We start from the raw sequence: 26,045 nt of genomic DNA on the forward strand, positions 1-26,045 counted from the left end.
GGGGAAATATATAACGAATTGGTACGTTTCGGAGTACATAATAGATCTTATAATATATGTAGGTAACGGTTCTAAGCAATGCTGCGACTTGTTATCTCATTTTTCAATTTCTCAGATTTGGCACCCAAATGTGCTGACCCATGAGTGCAACTGCCGACTGGGAAGAAGACCAAACAACTGTCTGAGGAGGACACCAATACCCCAGAGATGTTGTTGATATCAATAAGAGCCGGCCGCGGTGGTCTAGCGGTTCTGGCGCTGCAGTCCGGAACCGCGGGACTGCTACGGTCGCAGGTTCGAATCCTGCCTCGGGCATGGGTGTGTGTGATGTCCTTAGGTTAGTTAGGTTTAAGTAGTTCTAAGTTCCAGTGGACTTATGACCTAAGATGTTGAGTCCCATAGTACTCAGAGCCATTTGATATCAATAAGAAACTCAAACGGTGCCGACTCTGTGAAATTTATTCAAATTCTTTGGTATATATAGCGTCTGCAGCTTATAAGTATCGGCTTAGGTCCATTCAATTATCTAGATACGGTAATTCTGTACTCATAGCGATCGTTACCGTTTAGAATGCTGAATTTTCCGACCACATGGGCCCTTACAAAAATTAAATAAAATAACAGCTCAAGAAATATAAAATCGATTACTAAGATCAGTTACGAATAAAATACGTCAAAGTTCCCACGTAAATTACAATAAAATGATAGACTGAGATTTAAGCTTAAATTCGACTCGGTGGCCGATTAAATAGGAAAATGCAAAAATTGTTTAAAAGGTAACAGCAATGTATAAACTTTTAAAAAAGATATGACACCATGGGCCGCTAAACATTTACCTAAAAGCAGATTCAGATTTAAAACTAATCTCACAATAATGCCGAATTCTATGTGATTTCAAGGTCATAAATGTTTAGACAAGTGGTTTTCTTTTCTTTTGTTTTCTTTTCTGATGCAACGAAACAGTTAGAGATATCACAAATCCTAACGAAAGTTTGGCTATAGACCTTAAATGACAATATTGCAGAGGGTACAGCACAGTGGCCGATTAAATTTCAAAAGGGAGACCAAGTTTTATAGCTGCTGTCGGTACTGGGGCCGTTGGGTTGAATAGAAAATTACAGCAAGATCAAATGGAAACAAGTATTACTTTTAGTCGGGGGTCGACTAACAGAATCAAGCCATAAACAAGTAGAACCTCGTAAGAGGTCAGGGCATATCTCACTTAAATTACAATTAGAGCAACAGTTGTAATATTTGAGTTAAATCAGCGCAGTGGTCGTTTAGTCGTTTAGTTAAGAAGCCAGGCTCTACTAATAAGTAAACACTTCTAAAGCCTTAGAACATGCCACACTTAAATTATAAGCAGAGCAACAGTTCTAATTATTGGATTAAATCTCCGCGGTGGCCGTTTAGTTAAGGCAGCCAGGTTCCACTAAGAGCCACTTACGGAAACAGTGAACAGTTCTAACGCCACGGCACATGCCAGTCATAAATTACAAATAAAGTAACAGTTCTAATTTACAAGTTACACTCTGTACAGTTTTAAGCAAGTAACCGCTAGAATTTACTCAAGGTGAGCTCGCGTTTTTGCAATTGGCCCGACTCTGCGGCCGAATAACAGCCTTCAATAAAACAGTAGATACAGATTATAATATAAAAATACATAACTCTGAGCCGAAAAGCAGCTCTGCGGAGGGGTCCCGCATCAGTGTCCCATTTTGGCTCCAGTAAGACCAAAACAAGCAATTTAGCTGCCTCACTCGTGACACTAAAACACACTAAAAGTGAGTCTAAGTTTGGGACTACTATTTGCCGGTACCACACTCACGCACTCACTACAGCTGCAAATCGCATTACAATCTATAACAGTGTTCAAAGAAAACAGCAGAGAAAACAAAGGTTCATGAAAATTCCACGAAAGCTCTTGGGCAAAGGCCGAAATGTGGGGAGCCGTTAACCAACTTCTTCATCCAAGATCGCCAAAGCACAAAGTCTGGATGACAAGAGGGGAGACATTACGATAAGGCCACACACTTACAACCGAATAAGGCAGTTTCCGCTACTAGGTGATATCAACCGACGCTTCCACGAAACCATTGGTTCAGAATAATAATCTGAATCGGTCTGACACTACTAACGTCTCACATTCGCATGCTTAAATGTTTGACGCCAGGTGAGAAATAACCGCCAGGCGAACCCAGTAACTCAGTCGCCATGAGAAAATCGTAAGCTCAAGCGCACACGCACCATCCCGCGCGCCCGGTAATGGTGGAAAATTCACTGCAAGACGCATCGGGATCACGTCTGTGCTTCCTGCAGGGACCTCAGACGGCTTCCGTCGAGACGCCGGCGTTCTCGGCACTCCACTACCACTTCCGCTCCTCCTCAGGCCACCAGGCCTTCGCGGCGCCTCCTACCCCGCCAGTGCCCTCTACGAAACTCGAAGCCGCCAGTTCGGAATGAACAATTCAAAAACGAACGAGCTGGCACAGCTCAATAACCATTTAAATTATCATAAAAGTTATAACAATAAAAACGTGAAGAATGATGAGATGCATCCAATCCTGCGTGGCTATACAAAGATCATTTTATTCGCAGATATCGGTTTCACGTCAGTATACGAGGCGTGTTTTTTAAGTAAGTACCGTTTTTTTGAAATTAAAAAAAGACGTACTAAGATATCTCAATAGTTTTATTTTTACATGAAAGCCTGTACCTTAATCTACTTTTCTACATAATTTCCGTCAGTATTGAGGCACTTGGCATAACGTTGTACCAGTTTTTGAATACCCTCCTCATAGAAGTCTGTCGCCTGACTTGTTAACCATTGCAGCACCACTGTTTTGACTTCGTCATCGTCTTGAAGACGCTGACCGCCCAGGTGTTTCTTCAAGTGCAGGAACACATGGTAGTCACTGGGCGCAAGATCGGGGCTGTACGGAGGATGATCTAGAGTTTCCCATTGAAAAGATGTGATGAGATCTTTGGTCTAATTCGCCACATGCGAACGGGCATTGTCTTGTAGCAAACCGATGCCCTTGCTCAACTTCCATGGACTGTTGCTTTGATTCTGGAGTGACGTAGGCCACCCATGTTCCATCGCCCGTAACAATTTGGCTTAAGAAATCATCACCGTCGTTGTGGTACCGCTCAAGGAAAGTCGATGCACTGTCTAAACGTTTGCTTTTGTGCACATCCGTCAACATTTTCGGTACCCAACGTGCGCACAATTTTCGGTAATTCAAGTGCTCGGTCACAATGCCATACAAAACACTACGAGAGACATTAGAAAAGTCATCACGTAAGGAGGAAATCGTAAAGCGTATGTTTTCTCTGATTTTATTGTCCAATTCCTGCAGAAACTTTCATCAACGACTGCAGGACGCCCACTCCGTTGTTCATCATGCACATATGTGCGGCCATATTTAAATGCTCTCACCCACTTTCTTACCATTCCATCACTCATAATGTTTTCTCCGTAAACTGCACAGATGTCACGATGAATATCGATCGCTTTTAGCCCTTTAGCAGTAAGAAATCATATAACAGCCCGTACTTCACAGTTGACGGGACTCACGATTATCGAAGGCATCTTAAACACTCAGTACATAACGTAAACAGGCAAGAATCAGACTGTAATTGCGTCAGTGCGTAGATTACGGTACAGGCTTTGATGTAAAAATAAAATTATTGAGATATCCTAGCACGTCTTTTTTTTTTAATTTAAAAATGATACTTACTTAAGAAAAACACGCCTCGTATATCGAACTTCAGCTTCACAATGGCTACATTTTCATAATGTAGATGGAAAGTTACGGAGTCCCAGAATTTAGCAAGTTACCCGCGTTAAGAGTCAGACGCGACTGGTAGGCTGTCTAATAAAATGATGATTGTCAAAAGTTCTGACCATTTTATTGCATATACACTCCTGGAAATTGAAATAAGAACACCGTGAATTCATTGTCCCAGGAAGGGGAAACTTTATTGACACATTCCTGGGGTCAGATACATCACATGATCACACTGACAGAACCACAGGCACATAGACACAGGCAACAGAGCATGCACAATGTCGGCACTAGTACAGTGTATATCCACCTTTCGCAGCAATGCAGGCTGCTATTCTCCCATGGAGACGATCGTAGAGATGCTGGATGTAGTCCTGTGGAACGGCTTGCCATGCCATTTCCAACTGGCGCCTCAGTTGGACCAGCGTTCGTGCTGGACGTGCAGACCGCGTGAGACGACGCTTCATCCAGTCCCAAACATGCTCAATGGGGGACAGATCCGGAGATCTTGCTGGCCAGGGTAGTTGACTTACACCTTCTAGAGCACGTTGAGTGGCACGGGATACATGCGGACGTGCCTTGTCCTGTTGGAACAGCAAGTTCCCTTGCCGGTCTAGGAATGGTAGAACGATGGGTTCGATGACGGTTTGGATGTACCGTGCACTATTCAGTGTCCCCTCGACGATCACCAGTGGTGTGCGGCCAGTGTAGGAGATCGCTCCCCACACCATGATGCCGGGTGTTGGCCCTGTGTGCCTCGGTCGTATGGAGTCCTGATTGTGGCGCTCACCTGCACGGCGCCAAACACGCATACGACCATCATTGGCACCAAGGCAGAAGCGACTCTCATCGCTGAAGACGACACGTCTCCATTCGTCCCTCCATTCACGCCTGTCGCGACGCCACTGGAGGCGGGCTGCACGATGTTGGGGCGTGAGCGGAAGACGGCCTAACGGTGTGCGGGACCGTAGCCCAGCTTCATGGAGACGGTTGCGAATGGTCCTCGCCGATACCCCAGGAGCAACAGTGTCCCTAATTTGCTGGGAAGTGGCGGTGCGGTCCCCTACGGCACTGCGTAGGATCCTACGGTCTTGGCGTGCATCCGTGCGTCGCTGCGGTCCGGTCCCAGGTCGACGGGCACGTGCACCTTCCGCCGACCACTGGCGATAACATCGATGTACTGTGGAGACCTCACGCCCCACGTGTTGAGCAATTCGGCGGTACGTCCACCCGGCCTCCCGCATGCCCACTACACGCCCTCGCTCAAAGTCCGTCAAGTGCACATACGGTTCACGTCCACGCTGTCGCGGCATGCTACCAGTGTTAAAGACTGCGATGGAGCTCCGTATGCCACGGCAAACTGGCTGACACTGACGGCGGCGGTGCACAAATGCTGCGCAGCTAGCGCCATTCGACGGCCAACACCGCGGTTCCTGGTGTGTCCGCTGTGCCGTGCGTGTGATCATTGCTTGTACAGCCCTCTCGCAGTGTCCGGAGCAAGTATGGTGGGTCTGACACACCGGTGTCAATGTGTTCTTTTTTCCATTTCCAGGAGTGTAGTTCAATAATTGTTACCCTGTAAGTGATTAATATTGTAGGATCACAGGTTAATGTAAGCGCTCGATAAGCCATTGCAAATGTGAAATACTGGCACCGTCATAATGTTGAATACAATCGTGTAAACGTGCATGCGTTGTGTTGTACAGGTGCCGGTGTCAGTTTGTCGGATAGCGTTGCATGCCTGTTGCACTTGGTCGGTGAAAACAGGGACGGTTAAGGCTGGTCGTGGAATACACTGGAGTTGTAGTCGGATGATGTCTTCTATGTGTTCGATTGGAGATAGACCTGCTGATCGATAATATGTATGGCATGGTGGGTTAAAACATCGGCATGTGGACGAGTGTTAATCGATTGGAAAAACACCCCCTGGAAATCGCACCCCAGACCATAGGTTCCAATACTGCTGCATAGATGATGGATGAAGCCTGCACATTACGCACTGTGGTGAAGAACTGTATCAATGTTCGTACTGGAAACGCCAACTACTCTAATTACAACTCTATTTTCATAACAAATTTAGAGCACCGTTTGGACTACCTTTGTCGGCTGTTTGTAATCTCCTTCAAGAAGATTCTGATGTGGGTCTAAACCTAATTATTTTAATAAAATATAGAATGTAAGTATCAACCATTTCTAAACCATCAACATGTAACTCATCTCCTTTTCTTAGAACTTCGACTCTCCGTATTTTAGATTCATGTGGAATGCAAACAGACGAAGGAGTTCAAATGATTTACTCCTATATCACATTTATCGCTATTTGTCAATGCCTTCAAATGTCCTGTGGTATGCTTCCACACCTCTTTACACTGAGCAACCTATAAATGAACGTTGCAGAACATTCAACGGTCAGTTGATATTACATTTACTAAGTTGGCATCAATCCAATCTCTATACTGGAAGTTTTCTACATAGAACCACCATACACTACGTAATCAAAAGTATCTGGACACCTCGCTGAATATGACTTACAAGTTCGTGGCGCCCTCCATCGGTAATTCTGGAATTCAGTATGGTGTTAGCCCACCCTTAGCCTTGATGACAGCTTCCACTCTCGCAGCCATACATTCAATCAGGCTCTGGAAGGTTTCTTGCAGAATGGCTGCCCATTCTTCAAGGAGTGCTGCACTGAGGAGAGGTACCGATTTCGGTCGGTGAGGCCTGGCACGAAGTCGGCGTTCCAAAATATCCCAAAGGTGTTCTATAGAATGTAGGTCAAGACTCTGTGCAGGCCAGTCCACTACAGGGATGTTATTGTCGTGTAACCACTTCGGCACAGGCCGTGCATTATGAACAGGTGCTCTATCACGTTGAAAGATGCAATCGCCATCCACGAATTGCTCTTCAACAGTGGGAAGCAAGAATCTGCTTAAAACATCAATGTAGGCTTATGCTGCCTTAGTGCTACGCAAAACAACAAAGGGTGCAAGGCCCCACCATGAAAAATATGACCACACCTTAATACAACCGCCTCCGAATTTTACTGTTGGCACTACGCACGCTGGCAGATGACATTGACCAGGCATTCGCCATATCCACACCCTGCTGTCGGATCGCCACATTGTGTACCGTGATTCATCTCTCCACACAGTTTTTCCACTGTTTACGCTGCTTACACCAAGCGAGGCGTCGTTTGGCATTTATTGGCGTGATGTATGGCTTATGAGCAGGCGCTCGATCATGAAATCCAAGTTTTCTCACCTCCCGCCAAACTGTCATAGTACTTGCAGTGGATCCTGATGCAGTTTGGAATTCCTATGTGATGGTCTGGATAGATGTCTGCCTGTTTCACATTAGACCCTGTTCAACTATCGGTGGTCTCTGTCAGTCAACAGACGAAGGTCGGCCTGTAAGCTGTTATGTTGTACGTCCCGCTTCACGTTTTCATTTCACTATCACATCGGAAACAGTGCACCTAGGGATGCTGACGAGTGTGGAAATCTCGCGTACAGGTATATGACTCAAGTGTCACCCAATCACCTGACCACGTTCGAAGTACGTGAGTTCTACGGAGCACCCCATTCTCCTCTCTCACGATGTGTGACTACTGAGGTCGATGATATGGAATACCTGGCAGTAGGTGGCAGCACAATCCATCTAATATGAAAAACGTATGTTTTTGGGGGTGTCCTTGTATTTTTGATCACATAGTGTACGTTTACTCTGCCGCATACTTTTTAGAACAAAGGACCACGTACACAGCTGATAAACAATTGTGTGTTTATTGCTATAAACATCTAGGGAAGAGAGCGAAGCGGAAACGTGGTACCTCGTACAGGGAAGCATCCTCTGGCGGCTGGTCGCTAGTGACTGCACCACACAGCGTGTAGTTGGCCCATGTGGCGTTCTGCTCGTTGCGGTACCACGTACCTGACCAGGTGCACAGCTTGCTGGCGTACTCCTGCGAACAAAGTGTTGATGTGATTAAGCAGTGAAGGATGGTTAATTCGGGTGAGAGGCTCAAACAGTGAGGTCATCAGTCAGTTAGGATGAGGTTGGGGGTTGAGTTGGGGGAGGAGACCACACTGCGAGGTCATCGGTCTCATCAGATTAGGGAAGGATGGGGAAGGAAGTCGGGTGTATCCTTTCAAAGGAACCATCTCGATATTTGCCTGAAGCGATTTAGGGAAAAAACGGAAAACCTGAATCAGGATGGCCGGACGCGGGACTGAACCGTCGTCCTCCGGAATGCGATGGGACGAGGGAAGGAAGTCGGCCGTGCCCTTTCATAGGAACCATCCTGGCATTTGCCTGAAGCGGTTTAGGGAAATCACGGAAAACATAAATCAGGATGGCCGGACGCGGGTTTGAACCATCGTCCCCGCGAATACGAGTCCAGTGTGTCAACCACTGCGCCACGTCGATCAGTTTTAGCGGTGAAATTCCAAGGCTAACATAACATGTCGGATTATATAGACTGCCCGAGATCCATCCTGCGTGACATCGCATATGAAAAATACATGCAACACACAGGAACCCGGAAATCATAGAGGTTTCATACCCTCTTCATGAAATGTCTTTTCTAGTTTATTTTTGTAGCTATCGGACTATCGGACTGTCGGACTAAAGTATTTGAGCTTCACGTAGAGAACACACCGCCTCACGAAAATAACCTGACCATGTGCCGAAAATGAATACTGAGCCGTGGTAAAATCTGCTGTTTTGAAGAGCGCGCCGCAGCGCGTAGTGTAAAGCAGTCGCCCTCCGTTTCTCGCGGTGGTGCCGCTGTAGCAATCGCAGCTTTGGTGTCTCCCTCTGGTGGGAAAAGGAGTAAGGTGGCCTGTTCACGTGCTTTTAGGGTTGGGGGGGGGGGGGGGGCTATCAGCTCGGCGGCTGGTCAGTCGGAGTGAGTCTGGGTCAATCTGTCAGTCTCGGCGAGTCGGGTCAGTTGGTCAGCCGGGTCAGTGTGGGGCAGTCAGTGTCTGTCTGTCGTCCGGAGTGCTAGTATGTGTTAGGCCGCCACTCTGCTCGAGTTTGTTCAGGCAATGCTCATTGGCGGGTGCATCGATCGGTTGGTCGGTCGCGCACTGAGACACAAGATGACTTGTCCGCCTTGAGCGTCGGCGCATGTGAGGTCGCCATGTGAGTCCGACGGGCCGCGCCGTATAGCGAGGGGTAGTGGCTTCGCGGCCGACACGAGAGCAACAGGAGTCAACCCACGACGTCGGTCTGGCCGGGGCGAGCTGCGACGCCCTGAGACGGCAGATCGGCGCGCCTTCCTGCGTCCGTGGAAGCGGCTGGCAGCGGACGGTTCGGGAGACCGTTTTGGGGGTGCTGCGCCCGGTCTTCGCCAGAAATAGCAGTTACTAGAAGTTAAGTGATTCGTGATACGTTGTTCAGTTACTTGTTCAGTTCTACTTGTTTTCTTGGTCAGTCTCTCGTCCCCAGCTTGCTCGTTTGTCTCTCGTCCGCATTTGTTAGGCAATTAGTGTGTGTCTGTCAGTCTGCCGTACGGTAATAGCTGCCTCTGTCATGTTTGTCGGATTCGGTGTTAACGAATTTATTGCTTAAGTTGTAAATGCCGAATTCCTGATATATGTTTTTATCTTGCCTATCATCTTGAGAGGTGGTATATGTGTAATGTAGAGCATGTTTGTACATTTTATGTAAGACTGCATTTCATAGGTTTTTATTTAAATGGTCATTTTAGTATATAAAGTTGCCACCCTTCCACCGTATGAGTTCTTGTAAAAACAAGTTGCACTTTCGGTGGCAAATAATTTTTAATGTGAGTGTTTTGTACCATTTCCATCCCTCCTAATGGGTTGCATAAAAAATGGCTCTGAGCACTATGCGACGTAACTTCTGAGGTCATCAGTCGCCTAGAACTTAGAACTAATTAAACCTAACTAACCTAAGGACATCACACACATCATGCCGGAGGAAGGATTCGAACCTGCGACCGTAACGATCGCTCGGTTCCAGACTGTAGCGCCTAGAACCGCACGGCCACTCCGGCCGGCACGGGGTGCATTGTTTATGTGTGTCTGTGAGTTGTTAAAATTTTTAGTTTAAAGTAATCTGGTGTGTTGCCGATTTGCACCAGTGTAGTCTTTCAGAGGTTATTGTGAGCGGTCGTGACTACGGAGCGGCAAGGTTCTCAGCCCGAAAGCTCATAGTGTCCAAAAAAAGGTTTTTTTATTTCTGCCTCTGAATTGTAACTTGATATTTACAGGGTGCTTTCTGATTATAATTTTAAATCTGTTTAAAAAAAGGGGGTGTTTTAGGAATAAATTTCCATTTATTGAAAAAAATTGAATTAGTTTTCGTCAGTTACACACTGGCAACTATTTCCACGTCCACAAAGTGTGATTAAATGTGTTAATGTTCTTGATGAATCCCTAGTAAATAAAGTAAATTCTTAAGAAGAGGTTTTGGAAGTAAATCCATCGTTGAAATACATTTCTGTTACACGTTATTTAAGTTATTTAAACAAAGAATGAAAAATATCGCTTTAAAATTACGACAGTACAGGTCATATTATCTTGTGTGAGATTTAGAACTTTCCCGGCGTACAGAATGTTCCATAAAATTTCGAGCGAACTGCCGGATGTTTGCAACTTGCTGCCACGATATTTTGCAGCAGAATCTTCTGGCCATATTCAGGTGAATACTGACACAAAAGGGAGTGAGCTCTCGTATTCAAGATCCCGCCGGCACATGCGCGGTTTGTCCAGCAAGCGTTGCGCACGGGCTGTTTACAAGAATGTGCGCTGCGTCGCGCGCACTCAGTGGTGAAAACTGACTTCATCGATATCAGATCGACTATTTCATTGTAAAAATACAGCAACCAGCCACTTTTTAATGCGTTTTATTTATGCCAATATGCATTTCGGGTTTGCACCCATCTTCAGCTGGCAAATTACATGGATCTTCAGTTACTACAGTAGTACAATCTCGACAGCAGTTTAGATGCTGCAGCAGGCCTGTGCAAAAGCAACGATTCCAATCATTTACTTCAATTTCGCGAGTTTAAAGTTACGCACTATCAGTTGTTCATTTTACTTACATTCTCCTCTCCTTGTTTTTTCTTGGATTTTCTTCTTTCTTGCAACATCACAAACACTTTTTATCACGTATTTTACACAGGCTCACTGCGTTATCCGCCATGTTGTCGACTGACAGTTTTTGTTCACATACAAACGGTTTATCTATGGACGGAGTTATATTTTTCGAAAGTTTTGAGGTTATAAGATAAGCTACTGTTTTCTAAACATTGACTTGGGTGACAGAAGTATTCTGAGTACAATGTATACAATTTTATGTTTTGTAGTATTGAAGATAATAAACTAACATAACACATTTATACAACGCAGTAATTCATACATTTACAATATAACAAAGATAGATTTAAGATTTTTGTGTTTTATACTATTACATGCATTTGTTAGGTTTATATTAGATTATGTTCTTTCTTGATTGTGCTTAGTGAGTGGTTTGATAAGTAGAGTGTGGAAGTTTTTCAGAAATATTCGGTTTGGTAGCTCTGTTTGGTCGTTAAGTATGTCAGAAGGGGATGCATGTTTATGTGAATAAATTTCGATTTCTTCTAGGAGGTTCATTCTTTTTCCTTTGTTGGCTAGGTGGAGAACTTGTAGGTTATGGGATATGTCTATTACTTGATGTTCTTCTTCTGCTACATGTTGGGCGAATGTGGATTTATTTAAGTTTTTTAAACGAAGAGCATCCATGTGTTCTCGAAACCGTATGCTGAAGTATCTCCCTGTGTGGCCTATGTATGTTTTTGGACATGAGTTGCAGTTAAGTTTGTATATTCCTGATTGATTGTACGGTTTGGTATTATTTTTAATGTTATGGATAGCTTTGTCCTTTATTTGGTTATTTGTATAGTAGCTGATTTTGATATCTGTTCCTCGGAACAGCTTTGCTATTTTATATGACAGCTTTAGACAATTAATAAGTTTATGAACTTATTATGAAGTTTATGAACTTATTAATTGTCTAAAGGAAATTCAGATTCCTGATACTGCTAGGTTTGCATCACTTGACATCACAAACCTCTACACAAACATACCCGTCAAAGAAACAATAGAAATAATTAAAAACAATTTACTTAAACATAAAAATTTGGCACTACCAGAAATATATGAATTCATTGATCTATTAACACTAGTACTATCACACAACTATTTTTCTTTTAATAACAAAATGTACCAGCAGAAAGAGGGCCCGGCTATGGGTAGCTGCCTTGCCAGTTTGCTTGCAGATATTTTCATCAATAACTTAGAATGTAAATTTTTTAAAGAAAACCCCCAGATAATAAACAAGATAATTTATTACAAAAGGTATGTTGATGATATAATGATCTTATTTGATGGCACAGCAGAAGAAATTGATAACCTTGCAAAAGAAATGAATAAAATGCATCAGAACATCATCTTCATTGTAGAACACCAGACAGAAGTAGGTTTAAATTTTCTGGATCTCTGCATAAGTAGCTCCAACAACAAACACAAATTTCAAGTATACAGGAAACCAACATACACAGATAACACAATTAATAAATCATCCTGCCACCCGGATAAACATAAGACGGCTTCATACAGAGCAATGCTAAACAGAATGCACAAAATACCACTAGAACCAGCCGACCAAATAGAAGAACTAAACACCATCAAAGCAAATGCTTACAATAATAGTTACTATCCAAAATTAATAGATGAACTAAACTCTAAGATAAATCCCCACATAAACAAATACAATAACAAAACAACATTAAAGATTGCCACAACACAGCCATAAAAAAAAAATATGTAAGCTTGCCATTTGTAGGAAAGCTGTCATATAAAATAGCAAAGCTGTTCCGAGGAACAGATATCAAAATCAGCTACTATACAAATAACCAAATAAAGGACAAAGCTATCCATAACATTAAAAATAATACCAAACCGTACAATCAATCAGGAATATACAAACTTAACTGCAACTCATGTCCAAAAACATACACAGGCCACACAGGGAGATACTTCAGCATACGGTTTCGAGAACACATGGATGCTCTTCGTTTAAAAAACTTAAATAAATCCACATTCGCCCAACATGTAGCAGAAGAAGAACATCAAGTAATAGACATATCCCATAACCTACAAGTTCTCCACCTAGCCAACAAAGGAAAAAGAATGAACCTCCTAGAAGAAATCGAAATTTATTCACATAAACATGCATCCCCTTCTGACATACTTAACGACCAAACAGAGCTACCAAACCGAATATTTCTGAAAAACTTCCACACTCTACTTATCAAACCACTCACTAAGCACAATCAAGAAAGAACATAATCTAATATAAACCTAACAAATGCATGTAATAGTATAAAACATAAAAATCTTAATTCTATCTTTGTTATATTGTAAATGTATGAATTACTGCGTTGTATAAATGTGTTATGTTAGTTTATTATCTTCAATACTACAAAACATAAAATTGTATACATTGTACTTAGAATACTTCTGTCACCCAAGTCAATGTTTAGAAAACAGTAGCTTATCTTATAACCTCAAAACTTTCGAAAAATATAACTCCGTCCATAGATAAACCGTTTGTATGTGAACAAAAACTGTCAGTCGATAACATGGCGGATAACGCAGTGCGCCTGTGTAAAATACGTAATAAAAAGTGTTTGTGATGTTGCAAGAAAGAAGAAAAGCCAAGAAAAAACAAGGAGAGGAGAATGTAAGTAAAATGAACAACTGATGGTGCGTAACTTTAAACTCGCGAAATTGAAGTAAATGATTGGAATCGTTGCTTTTGCACAGGCCTGCTGCAGCATCCAAACTGCTGTCGAGATTGTACTACTGTAGTAACTGAAGATCCATGTAATTTGCCAGCTGAAGATGGGTGCAAACCCGAAATGCATATTGGCATAAATAAAACGCATTAAAAAGTGGCTGGTTGCTGTATTTTTACAGTGAAATATCATTATCCACGGCCACGGAGCTCAACAGTCCAAATATAATGGACAAATTGTTATCAGATCGACTGTTTTTGCGTGGCAAAAGACTCCGGCTACTCAGAGCACGAAGTTTTTCTATGACGGGGATCCATGAAGAATTAAGCTGGAAACCACGTCTCGACCAATAAGGGACTACTTATTTACCATACACTGGAAATATTTCAGCCACAATATGCAGAATATTAAGAATACATAAAGTAACAGCAGTTTTTCGTCCTTCTCCTAAAATCTCGGTGCTATTGGGATCTGTTAAAGATAGTGTTGCGCAAGGCATGTGTTTACAGAATTTCGTGTGAATGAGTCAGTTACATAGGACAAACGACGCGCACTGTGCAAAGTAGAATATCAGCTGCATACTCGCATCCTTCGAGCCAGAAAGTCCGCTAAAGCCGAACATTGTACTTCCACTGGTCACTTGATAAAATACGACCAAAGGAAAATTGTGGCCCATACGTGAAACTTTTGGACATCTATCATCAACGTATCAGTGGAAATAGGACTGCCTGAGTCACGTACTAATCGAGAAGGCTGTTTCCGGTTAAATTCTGCATGGAACCCCGTCATAGGAAATCTTCGCGCTCTGCGTAGCCGGCGGCTTTTGCTGTGCAAAGACAATCCATCTGATATCGATGAAGACAGTTTTCACCACGGACGGCGCGCTACGCATCACACATACTTGCGGACAAACAGAGCGTGCGCAACGCCAATTGGACACATCACATACGTGCAGGTGGGATCTTAAATACATAAGTTAAGCGCATTTCTTGTCAGTATTCACTTGAAGATGACCAAACGAATCTGTGCTGAAATATCGTGGGAGCAAGTAGTAGACATCCGGCAGCCATATGACTTTGGTTTATTTATCCTTTTGCGCAAAAAAGACTTCGCTGACAATGGCTACGCTCATCGTCCTCTCTAAGAGTTACTTTTGTTTCACATTCACACTGAAGCAATCAGTGCTACGTTGCGACTCCAGATTAATTAAGCAATTAATCACGGATCATGGAAGCCTTTTCATTTACTCTCTATTCTTAGTATATTTCTACGGAACAATTACAGATTCACGAACACGACACTGTATCAACCATAAATCTCTTGATTAATCACTCTTGCCTTCCCGTGAATAAGTGAAATACTATTTTCTACAAAGCGACGTAACACTTTGAACTATTAATTCCATTTCCTGCCAATGTCTACACATTATGTATCCACGGAGCGCCGTGGCACTCTGTACGGAAGCTCAACACCGGCTCTTCACCCTATGCCAAGGCAAAGATTCATCCCTAGCGTTGGGGCATTGTTGTCACTATACAGAAAGACAATGCTACCTCAGAAAAGGAGTGATGGCTTTCAGAAATCAGTGATAAGTAATTAATACCTTATACAAACATCAAATAAAGTTTTGCGTCACCCCGGTTCCCAGAACTCTTGAAGATAGACGTTGACTGTGGATATTGAATCTCAGACACACTCCCTTTCACTGTTCAGAGATGTCGCTGAGACCGCCAAAACTCGTAAACAAACATGCATGAGTAGCGCGTATTAGACGGAGGGGATCAGACAGCCCATTAGTTGCCGTCATTCCACTAGGATTGAGGTACAAGGCTCGTGTTGTCTGTAGTTGAAGCATGCGTTTCGATCAAGACCGCATTGATATTTTGAGCCAGGAGGGGCTCTCAACAAAGGAGGAGTGCAGACGTCTCGGAGTGAACCAAAGCGATGTTGTTCGGACATGGCGGAAATACAGAGAGACAGGAACTGTCAATGACATGCCTCACTCATGCTGTCCAACGGCTATTACTGCAGTGGATGACCGCTACCTACGGATTATGGCTCGAATCCTGCCTCGGGCATGAATGTGTGTGATGTCCTTAGGTTAGATAGGTTTAAGTAGTTCTAAGTTCTAGGGGACTGATGACCACAGATGTTAAGACCCATAGTGCTCAGAGCCATTTGATTATGGCTCGGAGGAACCGTAACAGCAACGCCACCATGTGGAATAATGCTTTTCGTGCAGTCAAAGGACGTCGTGTTACGACTCAAACTGTGCGCAATAGGCTGCATGATGCGCAACTTTACTCCCGACGTCCATGACGAGGTCTACCTTTGCAACCACTACACCATACAGCGCGGTACAGATGGGCCCAACAACATGCCGAATGGACCGCTCAGGATTGGCATCACGTTCTCTTCACTGATGAGTGTCGCATATGCCTTCAACCAGACAGTCGTGGGAGACGTGTTTCGACTAGACTGGCCAGCATGTTCATCACACATGAACCCTATCGAACATGCCTGGGATAGATTGAAAAAGGCTGTTTATAGACGACGTGTCTGAGGGATCTACTCCGAAACGCTGTTGAGAAGTGGGACAATTTATACCAACAGTGCCTTGATGAATTTGTGGATAGCATGCCACGACGAATACAGGTAATGTGCTATTATCAAGTGTTATTAAGTGTTATACATTGTCTAATATGGCATACTGTCGTATTAAAATACACTATTAGACACAATGTCTAAGAGTCTATATTTCTGGCAGAGCCTACTGCTTTGTTCATCATTGAGTTATCATCTCGACTCAACGAGGTATACTCAAGATGGTATACTCAGTGATGAAACAAAGCAGTAGTCTCTGCCAGAAATATCGACTCTTAGACAGTGTGTCTAATAGTGTATTTTAACACGACAGTATGCCATCTTAGGCAATGTATAACACTTAAAACACTTGATAATGGCACATTGAAGCCAAAATCATGATTGTGTAAGTGTAAATGTAAGACTGTAAATAAACAGTCTAATGGAGGCACTGACTTTAAAGAAATATGTTACGACTGTTGCCCATCATTACGGATAAATTATTCGCTAATTTTATCCCCAGTCCGTGACTGCTCCGCTTACACTCTTTTGTTACCGCGTCATGTGCCCGCAACGCCACCTCTGCCGAATGAGCACAATGCTTGTGCACATACGTTTCGTATCACACCACTCATCGTACATTGTTTCACATGGAACTCAGGAGCAGACGTTCCGTTTATGGTCACTGTTGACCCACCGACATCGCCCATTACGATTGCAATGAGCACGGGAGCACTGGGACTCGACCGTCGATATCTGGCTCTTCGGGTGGTCGACTCCGCAAACGCGGCTCGAAATATGCAGCGTGCCACGGACACAGGCTGGTGGGAGCAATATTATGCTATGGGAGACATTCTCTTGCGCTTACATGGTACCTGTGGCAGTAATCGAAGTCACGCTGATAGCTGAGAACCACCTGTAACCTTTCATGCTTGATGTCTTCCTTGACGGCCATGTCATCTTTCAACAGTATAATTGTCCTTGTCTCTGAGGCAGAACTGTACCACAGTCGTTGGAGCAGCATTACAGTGAACTCACGTTGATGTCTCGGCGAAATTCGCTTGATGTAAACCCTGTGGAATACATTCGGGTCGTTATCGGGCGCCATCACCGTGTATGCAAATCGGCGGCCCGTTGTTTACACGAGTTACACCACCTGTCCGTAGAATGTAATGCCACATGCCTCCACAAACCTACCAACAAACTGTCGGATCCCTGATACGCAGAATCAGTGACGTATTTCGTTCCAAAGATGCATAAACAAGCTATTAAGCAGGTGGTTATAATTTTTCGGCTCATAATTGTATTTGTTTGAGTGTATTTTGATTTTCTATCATCTTTTTGTATGATATTTTCTGCTACTATTTAATTCGCTGTTGTATTGTTCTTCCTGATTGCACGTACATTGGTGAATTTAATGATGTCTCCGCCGCGTTTCCCTGTATTGTTTTCGTGTGTTCCAGTTGTAATCTGGGGATGATTTGTCTATAGTTTATGTGTGGACCCAGAATTGCTGTCGTGAATTTTAAGTGCCTGTAAAAATGCGAGGGCATCTGGTTCGTTATATGGACGTGTTGTATGGTTATCCAAGTGGTCTGTTATGGGTGTCTCCTCAGTTACTTAGTTGAACTCGAGTATTACTGAAGGAACAACATACGAGTGTTTGTTTTGTCGTCATCCACTTATCTCAGTGGCGGTCCTTACATTTGCTTTGTAACGTCTTACGTGAAAAATGGTTCTCACTTAGTGGTGATCGAGTACCCTAAGGCGCAGTAAGATGGAAATGCAGTCCTCTATAAAAGACTTAACAGATCGTTGTCAGGAAGTTGGACTTAAAATAAATCACTCCAAAACTAAGGTTATGCATAATAAGTGGGTAGGTGCAGGACAAGCAACACTGAACGGCAACATCCTAAACAATGTTACAGAATACGTTTATCTGTGGCAATTAATTGACACAAAATGGGATCTGAAACCTGAAATTTTTCGTCGAATTAAACTGGTATTGGAGGGCTTACGGAAGGAATGGAACAGTTTTAAATCTGACATGCCAGTCTACTTAAAGAAAAAAGTTTTTGATCAGTGTGTACTATCGGTTATAACGTACAGGTGTGAAACTTGGACTTTAAATGAATTTTTCAAAAGGAAACTTAGAACTGCTGAGAGAGCTATGGAAAGGTCAATGTTAGGTCTCACCAAGAAAGATCGACAGAAAAGTGAAGACATTCGAGCAAAACCGAAGTAAAAGATATTATAGATCGCGTTAAGACTCTGAAATGGCAGTGGGCAGGACATATTGCACGAAGGAAAGATGGAAGATGGACAAAATCAGTTTTAGAGTGGAGTCCCAGAGAAAAACGAAGACCACCAGGGAGCCCGCCTGATCGCTGGGATAAGGAACTCTGGAAGGTTGCGGGCCTCAACTGGCAGAAGACAGCAGAGGACAGAGATGCATGGAAACACCTCTTAAAAATGTATTTAATAACTTAAAGAGGCTACATCTTGTATAGACTGAATTAGCTGAACAATAAATAAAAAGGCGCAGGTTAGTATTATAGCACGTCTAATTTTAGGTTATGGCTAATGCCACTTTAGTTTTAAATGGGTTCCCACCTTGAACTGAAGCCAAGTTTAGGCTACGGCTAACGCCTCTAACAGCAGTCATAGTTTGTTATAAGGGATTATTGCCCGCCCCGATAGATGAGTGGTCAGCGCGACGGATTGCCGTCCTACGGGCCCGGATTCGATTCCCGGCTGGGTCGGGGATTTTCTCCAATCAGGGACTGGGTGTTGTACTGTCTTCATCATCATTTCATCCCCATCCGGCGCACAGGTCGACCAATGTGGCGTCGAATGTAACAAGACCTGCACCAAGGCGGCCGGACCTGCCCCGTAAGGGGCCTCCCGGCCAATGACGCCAAACGCTCGTTTCCATAAGGGATTATTGACCGAGTACTAAGTGGCACGAAGCTAAATGAGGTAGAAACTGTGATTTCAGTGGTTTGAATAACCTTCAGTGTGACTTAGAGCCCCTGCTGTTTGTTGATGTGTACTAATTTGGACTACTAGCTTGCACCATAGAGAAATGTTACAATTTAGTAGCAAGTGCCCGATTGTGTCCATTATGCGTGTTGGTTCTTTAATGCTCAAAATTTACTGTGACCTGATTTTCATTAATGTATTTCCGGTTTACTTTTATGGCTCTGCGTAACGGACTGCTCCATAATACACTACTGGCCATAAAAATTGCTACACCAAGAAGAAATGCAGATGATAAACGACCGAAATAACGGCCGTGATACGCCTGGGCATTGAGTCAAACAAAGTTTGGATGGCGTTTACAGGTACAGCTGCCCATGCAGCTTCAACACGATACCACGGTTCATTAAGAGTAGTGACTGGTGTATTGTGACGAGCCAGTTGCTCGGCTAACATTGACCAGACGTTTTCAATTGGTGAGAGATCTGGAGAATGTGCTGGCCAGGGCAGCAGTCGAACATTTTCTGTATCTAGAAAGGCCCGTACAGGACCTGCAACATACGGTCGTACATTATCCTGCTGAAATGTAGGGTTTCGCAGGGATCGAATGGAGGGCAGAGCCACGGGTCGTGACACATCTGAAATGTAATGTCCTCTGTTCAAAGTGCCGTCAATCCGAACAAGAGGTGACCGAGACGTGTAACCAATGGCAACCCGTACCATCACGCCGGGTGATACGTCATTAAGGCGATGACGAATACACGCTTCCAATGTGCGTTCACCGCGATGTCGCCAAACACGGATGCGACCATCATGATGCTGTACACAGAACCTGGACTCATCCGAAAAAATGACGTTCTGTCATTCGTGCACCCAGGTTCGTCGTTGAGTACACCATCGCAGGCGTTGCTGTCGGTGATGCAGCGTCAAGGGTAACCGCAGCCATGGTCTCCGAGCTGATAGTCCATGCTGCTGAAACGTCGTCGAACTGTTCGTGCAGATGGTTGTTGTCTTGCAAACGTCCCCATCTGCTGAGTTAGGGATCGAGACGTGGCTGCACGATCCGTTGAAGCCATGCGGATAAGATGCCTGTCATCTCGACTGCTAGTGATACGAGGCCGTTGGGATCCCGCACGGCGTTCCGTATTACCCTAGTCAACCGACCGATTCCATATTCTGCTAACAGTCGTTGGATCTCGAGCAACGCGAGCAGCAATGTCGCGATACGATAAACCGCAATCGCGATAGGCTACGATCCGACCTTTATGAAAGTCTGAAACGTGATGGTACGCATTTCTCCTCCTTACACGAGGCATCACAACAACGTTTCACCAGGCAACGCCGGTCAACTGCTGTTAGTGTATGAGAAATCGGTTGGAAACGATCCTCATTCCAGCACGTTGTAGGTGTCGCCACCGGCGCCACCCTTGTGTGAATTCTCTGAAAAGCTAATCATTTGCATATCCCAGCATATTCTTCCTGTCGGTTAAATTTCGCGTCTGTAGCACGTCTTCATGGTGTAGCAATTTTAATGGCCAGTAGTGTATATATCAAACCTTGTTAAGGTTCTGTGATGAAATCTTATGGCAATGGATAAGAAATGTATTGCTCTCTGGCTTTTTTTTTAACGTTGTAGGACGGTGGTGCTGTGCCTTGCAGCGTGATGTAGTCACTTATGGAGTTCTCTTCTACGAAGCAAGAGTGTCCCACTTATCTGCGTCTTACTCTTTTGACAGCTGATTTGGTGAATGACATCGATGTCAGCCATGCCCAGCCGGTACTGCCGGTACGGGTCCTCGCTTCCGGCACTTGGGTCACTGAAGGGATATCGGCCGTCTAAACGACCTCCGCATCCAGCAGACCACTGATGCGCTTTTAGAAATAAACAAAAAAGGACAAATGTTTTAAAATAAAAATTTGTGTCAGCCAGGAACATCGTCACAAAGAAAACACGGCAAATGCGATTACCAGATTTTCTAGAACATTGTTCAGGGAAGAGGTTGCAAAATAGGCGAACACTTGTCTTGGCTTGTCCGTAGATATTGGACGTTTCTAAGAAAACGACGGTCATAATTTTCGAGGTAAGTTACATGCCTTTTAGCGAGTAGTTACTTCAACCGGAATAGTGTTACAGAGGCTAGCGTTGCGGCTTCGCAGTTTTGCGTCCCATGTTCGATACATGATTATTGTTGCTAATTTTTTTTATTTATCTTGGAATATGCGTAGAAGATACGTTTCCCAATGTACGCTGAAATAACTTTCTCCTTATTAGTCAACTAATTGTATGTCTGATGAATGAATCAAAAAGAAAAAAAGGGCCAGGTGCGAGGAGGAGACGCACATAGGGTTCCGTATAACCGTAATATGTGAATGGACAGTTAATCCATTCCTGAAATCGAGGATTTCGACGAATTTTGCCAGTTTTAGACACTGATACTGGAAAGATTTCAGTCCCTGGGATTCGAAGACTTTCGATAATGTTTTAATTTCAAGTTTTAAGTCGCATTACAAACGACAAAAGAAAAAACTTTTCGTTTGATATAATTAAAAATTAATAATTTTCTGATTTTTCCTTTGGTTCTAGTGTGAAACCATTTACCTTGGTAAATTTCATGATTCTAGGTCAACAGGACCTGTGGGTTTTGAAGAGTGTTTTTGTGAGTACCGAAATACGTGACATAAATGCCCATATACACACACCAACAAACGTTTTGCATCATCCCGGTTCCAAGAACTCCTGAAGATAGACGTTGACTGTGGATACTGTATCACAGACACAGTCCCTCTGACTGTTCACAGATTTCACTAAACCCGCTCAAAGATCTAAACAACCATGCGGGAGCAGCGCCTATTAGACGGAGGGGGTCCGACAACCGATCAATTCCAGTCAAGCCAAAGGGAATTATATACTCCTCTCGTGTTATCTGTAGTTCATCCACGCCTAGACTGTCAATACCGTGGTTCGATGGTGTCCGGATTGTTACTTTGTGCACGGAAGGGCTCTCAACAAGGGAAATGTCCAGGCGTCTCGGAGTGAGCCAAAGCGATGTTGTTTGGACATCGAGGAGATACGGAGAGAGAGGTACTGTCCATGACATGCCAAGCTCAGGCCGCTACCTACGGATTATGGCTCCGAGGAACCTTGACAGCAAAACCACCATGTTGAATAATACTTTTCGTGCAGCCACAGGACGTGCGCAGTAGGCTGCCGGACGCGCAACTTCACTCCCGACCTCCATGTCGAGGTCCATCTTTGCAACCACGACACCGTGCAGTGCGGTACAGATGGGCCCAACAACATGCCAGATGGACCGCTCAGGGTTGGCATCATGTTCTCTTCACCGATGACTGTCTCATATGCCTTCAACCAGACAGTCGTCGGAGCCGTGTTTGGAGGCAACCAGGACAGGCTGAACACCTTATATACACTGTACAGCGAGTGCAGCAAGGTGGAGGACCCTGCTGTTTTGCGGTAGCATTATGTGTGGCCGACGTATGCCGCTGGTGGTCATGGAAAGCGCCCTAATGGCTGTACGATACGTGAATGCCGTCCTCCGGCCGCTAGTGCAACCATATCGGCAGCATAATGGCGAGGCATTCGTCTTCATGGACAACAATTCGCGTCCCCATCGTGCACATCTTGTGAACTACTTCCTTCAGGATAACAACATTGCTCGGCTAGAGTGGCCAGCATGTTCTCCGCACATGAACCATATCGAACATTCTGGGATAGATTGAAAAGGGCTGTTTATGGACGACGTGCCCCACGAACCACTCTGAGAGATCTACGCTGAATCGCCGTTGGGGAGTTGGACATCTGGACCAACAGCGCCTTGCTGAACTTGTGGATAGTATGCCACGACGAATACAGGCATGCATCAGTGCAAAAGGATGTGCTACTGGGAATTAGAGGTACTGGTGTGTACAGAAATCTGACCGACCACTTCTGAAGGTCTCGCTGTGTGGTGGTACAACATGCAATGTGTGATTTTCATTAGCAATAAAAGGGGCAGAAATTATGTTTATGTTGATCTCTATTCCAATTTTCTGTACGGGTTACGGAACCGAGGTAATGCAAAACTTTTTTTGGTGTGTATATTATGACTGCATTGACTTAGAATCTATCTTATATTATACGCAAAGGGACTATAGACATGATAGGTGTACCCCTTGTTGAGAAGAGAGTTTCGAAAAGTCGGATAGACAGACGGTCAGACAGCCAATAAAGTGATCCTACAAGGGCCCCTTTTTTTACTGTTTAGTCATGAAAATGGCAGGATGTGCTCCCGTCGAAAACCAGCGGTTGTCGACGACGTTACTTGGCTGCATACCCGTAAGTCATCTGAACGTTGTTTACACCAGGAGAAGCAAAGGAGGAAACTATAGTGTTCACCAATCACAAGGTGCTGACATTTTTGAGAGGGTGTTGACTATTGCATATCTGGTTGACATGGTGTTTATTGTTTCTGCAATAATATCAGGAAATAGTGAAGTACATTCCTGTGAAAGAAAGTCAAGTACCAGATGTTCTGACAAGATTGCTCCTGGGAATGGAAGGGAACTAGTGAGTGTAGTAACAGGTGTCTAAAAATCTTTCATGTTAAAGAAGTCGTTGAGAGAAAATGACAGAAGAAGCTTGTAAAAACCTCAGAGGTAAAAAAAAGTGACGTGTGGAAGTTCATAAAAACATGATTCTGTAAGAAGAAGGAGATGAACGTAACGAAATATCTATAGAATTCACAGTGAGTTTTGTTTTAGTGAAGTCCAGTAGGATCTGCATACTGGTTAGTATCGTGTCCTAAGACGTACATCGAAGATTTAATAAATGAAATATATTTTAATTTAGCGGCAGGTTGGGCCAGAAAAGCGTGTAGACAAATTACATGGGGTTGTGCTCTTTGAGAACACAAATAAACTTGTCCGTAATCTCAAAAAACGTGTGAAATATGCCAGTGGTCAAACTGAGCAACATGATCAGATTGTTGCCTTTCCAAAGAATAAGTCCATTGGCCTTAATGGAGGTCCTAGCAATGGATCTATAAGCACACTTACTCAAATCTGAGGGTGGGCATTGCCACACTTTCGTGGTACTGGAAGTTTATCAGACAGTTTCCACTAAAGAGGGCGAAAACTTAGTGACATTCAATAAATTCAAGAAGGGATATTTCAGTGATTATGGGAAGCTGTAGTGTGTGTATGGACTGCAGTTCATTCTGGCAGCATGGATCATTGAAGCAGTATACAGGGTGAGACATAAATGAGGAAAAATACGTCGTGCAAATTGTCACACACTGAGCTACAAACATAAATTCGTTTTCCTCATGTTCCTATGTCAATAAATGAAAATGAAACTGAATGATAAAAGTCTGAAGTGGACTTTTGGATGTCCTTGTGCGCCGACATTGCCCAAGGGGACAGATCGGCAACGGGGCACTACACGCGAGTGTTGTAGGTAGTCTAGCCGCTCACGAGAAGGCGACGCGTGCGTCGTCAAGAGACGGTCTGCGTGACACTGCGAGCAATGACAGCGCCCACATCTATCTTGTACCCATCACGCTGGCCGGTATTATGTATCGTGGCCAGTTGGCATAGGGAAAAGAACCTGAGGAGGGGCTGCACTACTGTACATACATGTTTTATAATTTGGTTTTTATGTCCCAGACTTAGTTTTAAGAAACGAGTACGTAGATACAGAATACAAAATACAACAACACATGTATGTGGCAGTTAATACAAACGAATACAGTACAGCTGTACAAATCAAAACTAACATAGAAACACTTGACCAGAAGCTGCAGTGGTGGTTTATAAGTACTGTTCGAAATGACGGCCACAATCTTCGCAGGAAGGATTGCTGAACACGATCCAACATGTCTGTATCACTTTGCGTAATATCACAGGCATGTTGTATTCTGCATTGAAGGGTGTTGACATCAACAACCTCCCCTTCATAAATCACAGATTTCAGATGGCCCGACGAAAAGAAATCCATTGGATTCAGGTCTGGCGATCTTGCTGCCCATCCTACAGGGCCTCCACGACCGATCCATTTCGAAGGGAAGGCATTGTCCAGGTGCCGCTGCACTGTACCGCTGAAGTGAGCAGGGGCACCATCGTGCGTGTTCACAGTTTCATACTAGAGGCCAGACTAACGTCTTACAGCAATTCCGGTTATGTAGCACCCAGGAAACGCGGATACCGCTCTCCTGTAAGCCTTTGTGGTAGCACATGTGGCCCTGTGAGACGGTGATCAATAATACCACCCCAGATATTGACACCTCATCGTTGTTGGTACCCTCGTATCACTGTGCTGTGAGGGTTTTCTTCCTCCGACTGGTGCCAATTATGCGAATTCAATATACCCTCCTTCTTGAAATAGGCTTCGTCAGTGAACAGTATTGTTCATGAAAAATGCTGACGCCGTAGGATAAAGGTGCAGAAGTCCAGCCTCCTCTGGTAGTCTTCCGACAATAATGCCTGTACCTTCTGCATGAGAAAGGGATGGTAATGGTTTCTATGGAGTACTCGTATAACAGTAGATTGTGACATTCCGACCGCATTGGCGAGAGAACTGGTGCTTATTGTTCGGACCTCCGCAACAGTTTGTAACACTTTTTCTTCGTCATCCGCACTGTACGTCGACGGTCAGCCACGACCACTAAGCCCTGAAGGTGCTACACATGCATCATACACCCTCAAGCGCCTGTCTACAGGCTAAAACGTTTTTGCGGATGGAAGGCGCCGGCTAGGAAGCCTCTCGTGATACAGTTGCCTTGCAGCGTCAGCTCTTCCATCTGCAAGCCCATAGGTGAAATGGACGTCGGCGTATTACTCGTTTCTGAAACTTGCCATGGCGAGTATAGGGCAGAACGAGCAAAACAAAAAAA

The 26,045-nt window shown here is 44.1% G+C and overlaps 1 protein-coding gene across 1 annotated transcript in view; it reads right to left on the bottom strand.

Annotated features, from left to right (window-relative positions):
* LOC126160151 (secretin receptor-like) overlaps positions 1–26,045 on the bottom strand; it is a 166,406-nt gene that overhangs the window by 110,026 nt on the left and 30,335 nt on the right. The window contains exon 4 of the mRNA XM_049916888.1: positions 7,618–7,749. Coding sequence (XP_049772845.1) covers positions 7,618–7,749 — 132 coding nt within the window. The remainder of the gene's footprint in view (positions 1–7,617; positions 7,750–26,045) is intronic.

The sequence above is a fragment of the Schistocerca cancellata genome, chromosome 2, assembly GCF_023864275.1.
Source record: "Schistocerca cancellata isolate TAMUIC-IGC-003103 chromosome 2, iqSchCanc2.1, whole genome shotgun sequence".
In the NCBI taxonomy this organism is placed as follows: domain Eukaryota; kingdom Metazoa; phylum Arthropoda; class Insecta; order Orthoptera; family Acrididae; genus Schistocerca; species Schistocerca cancellata.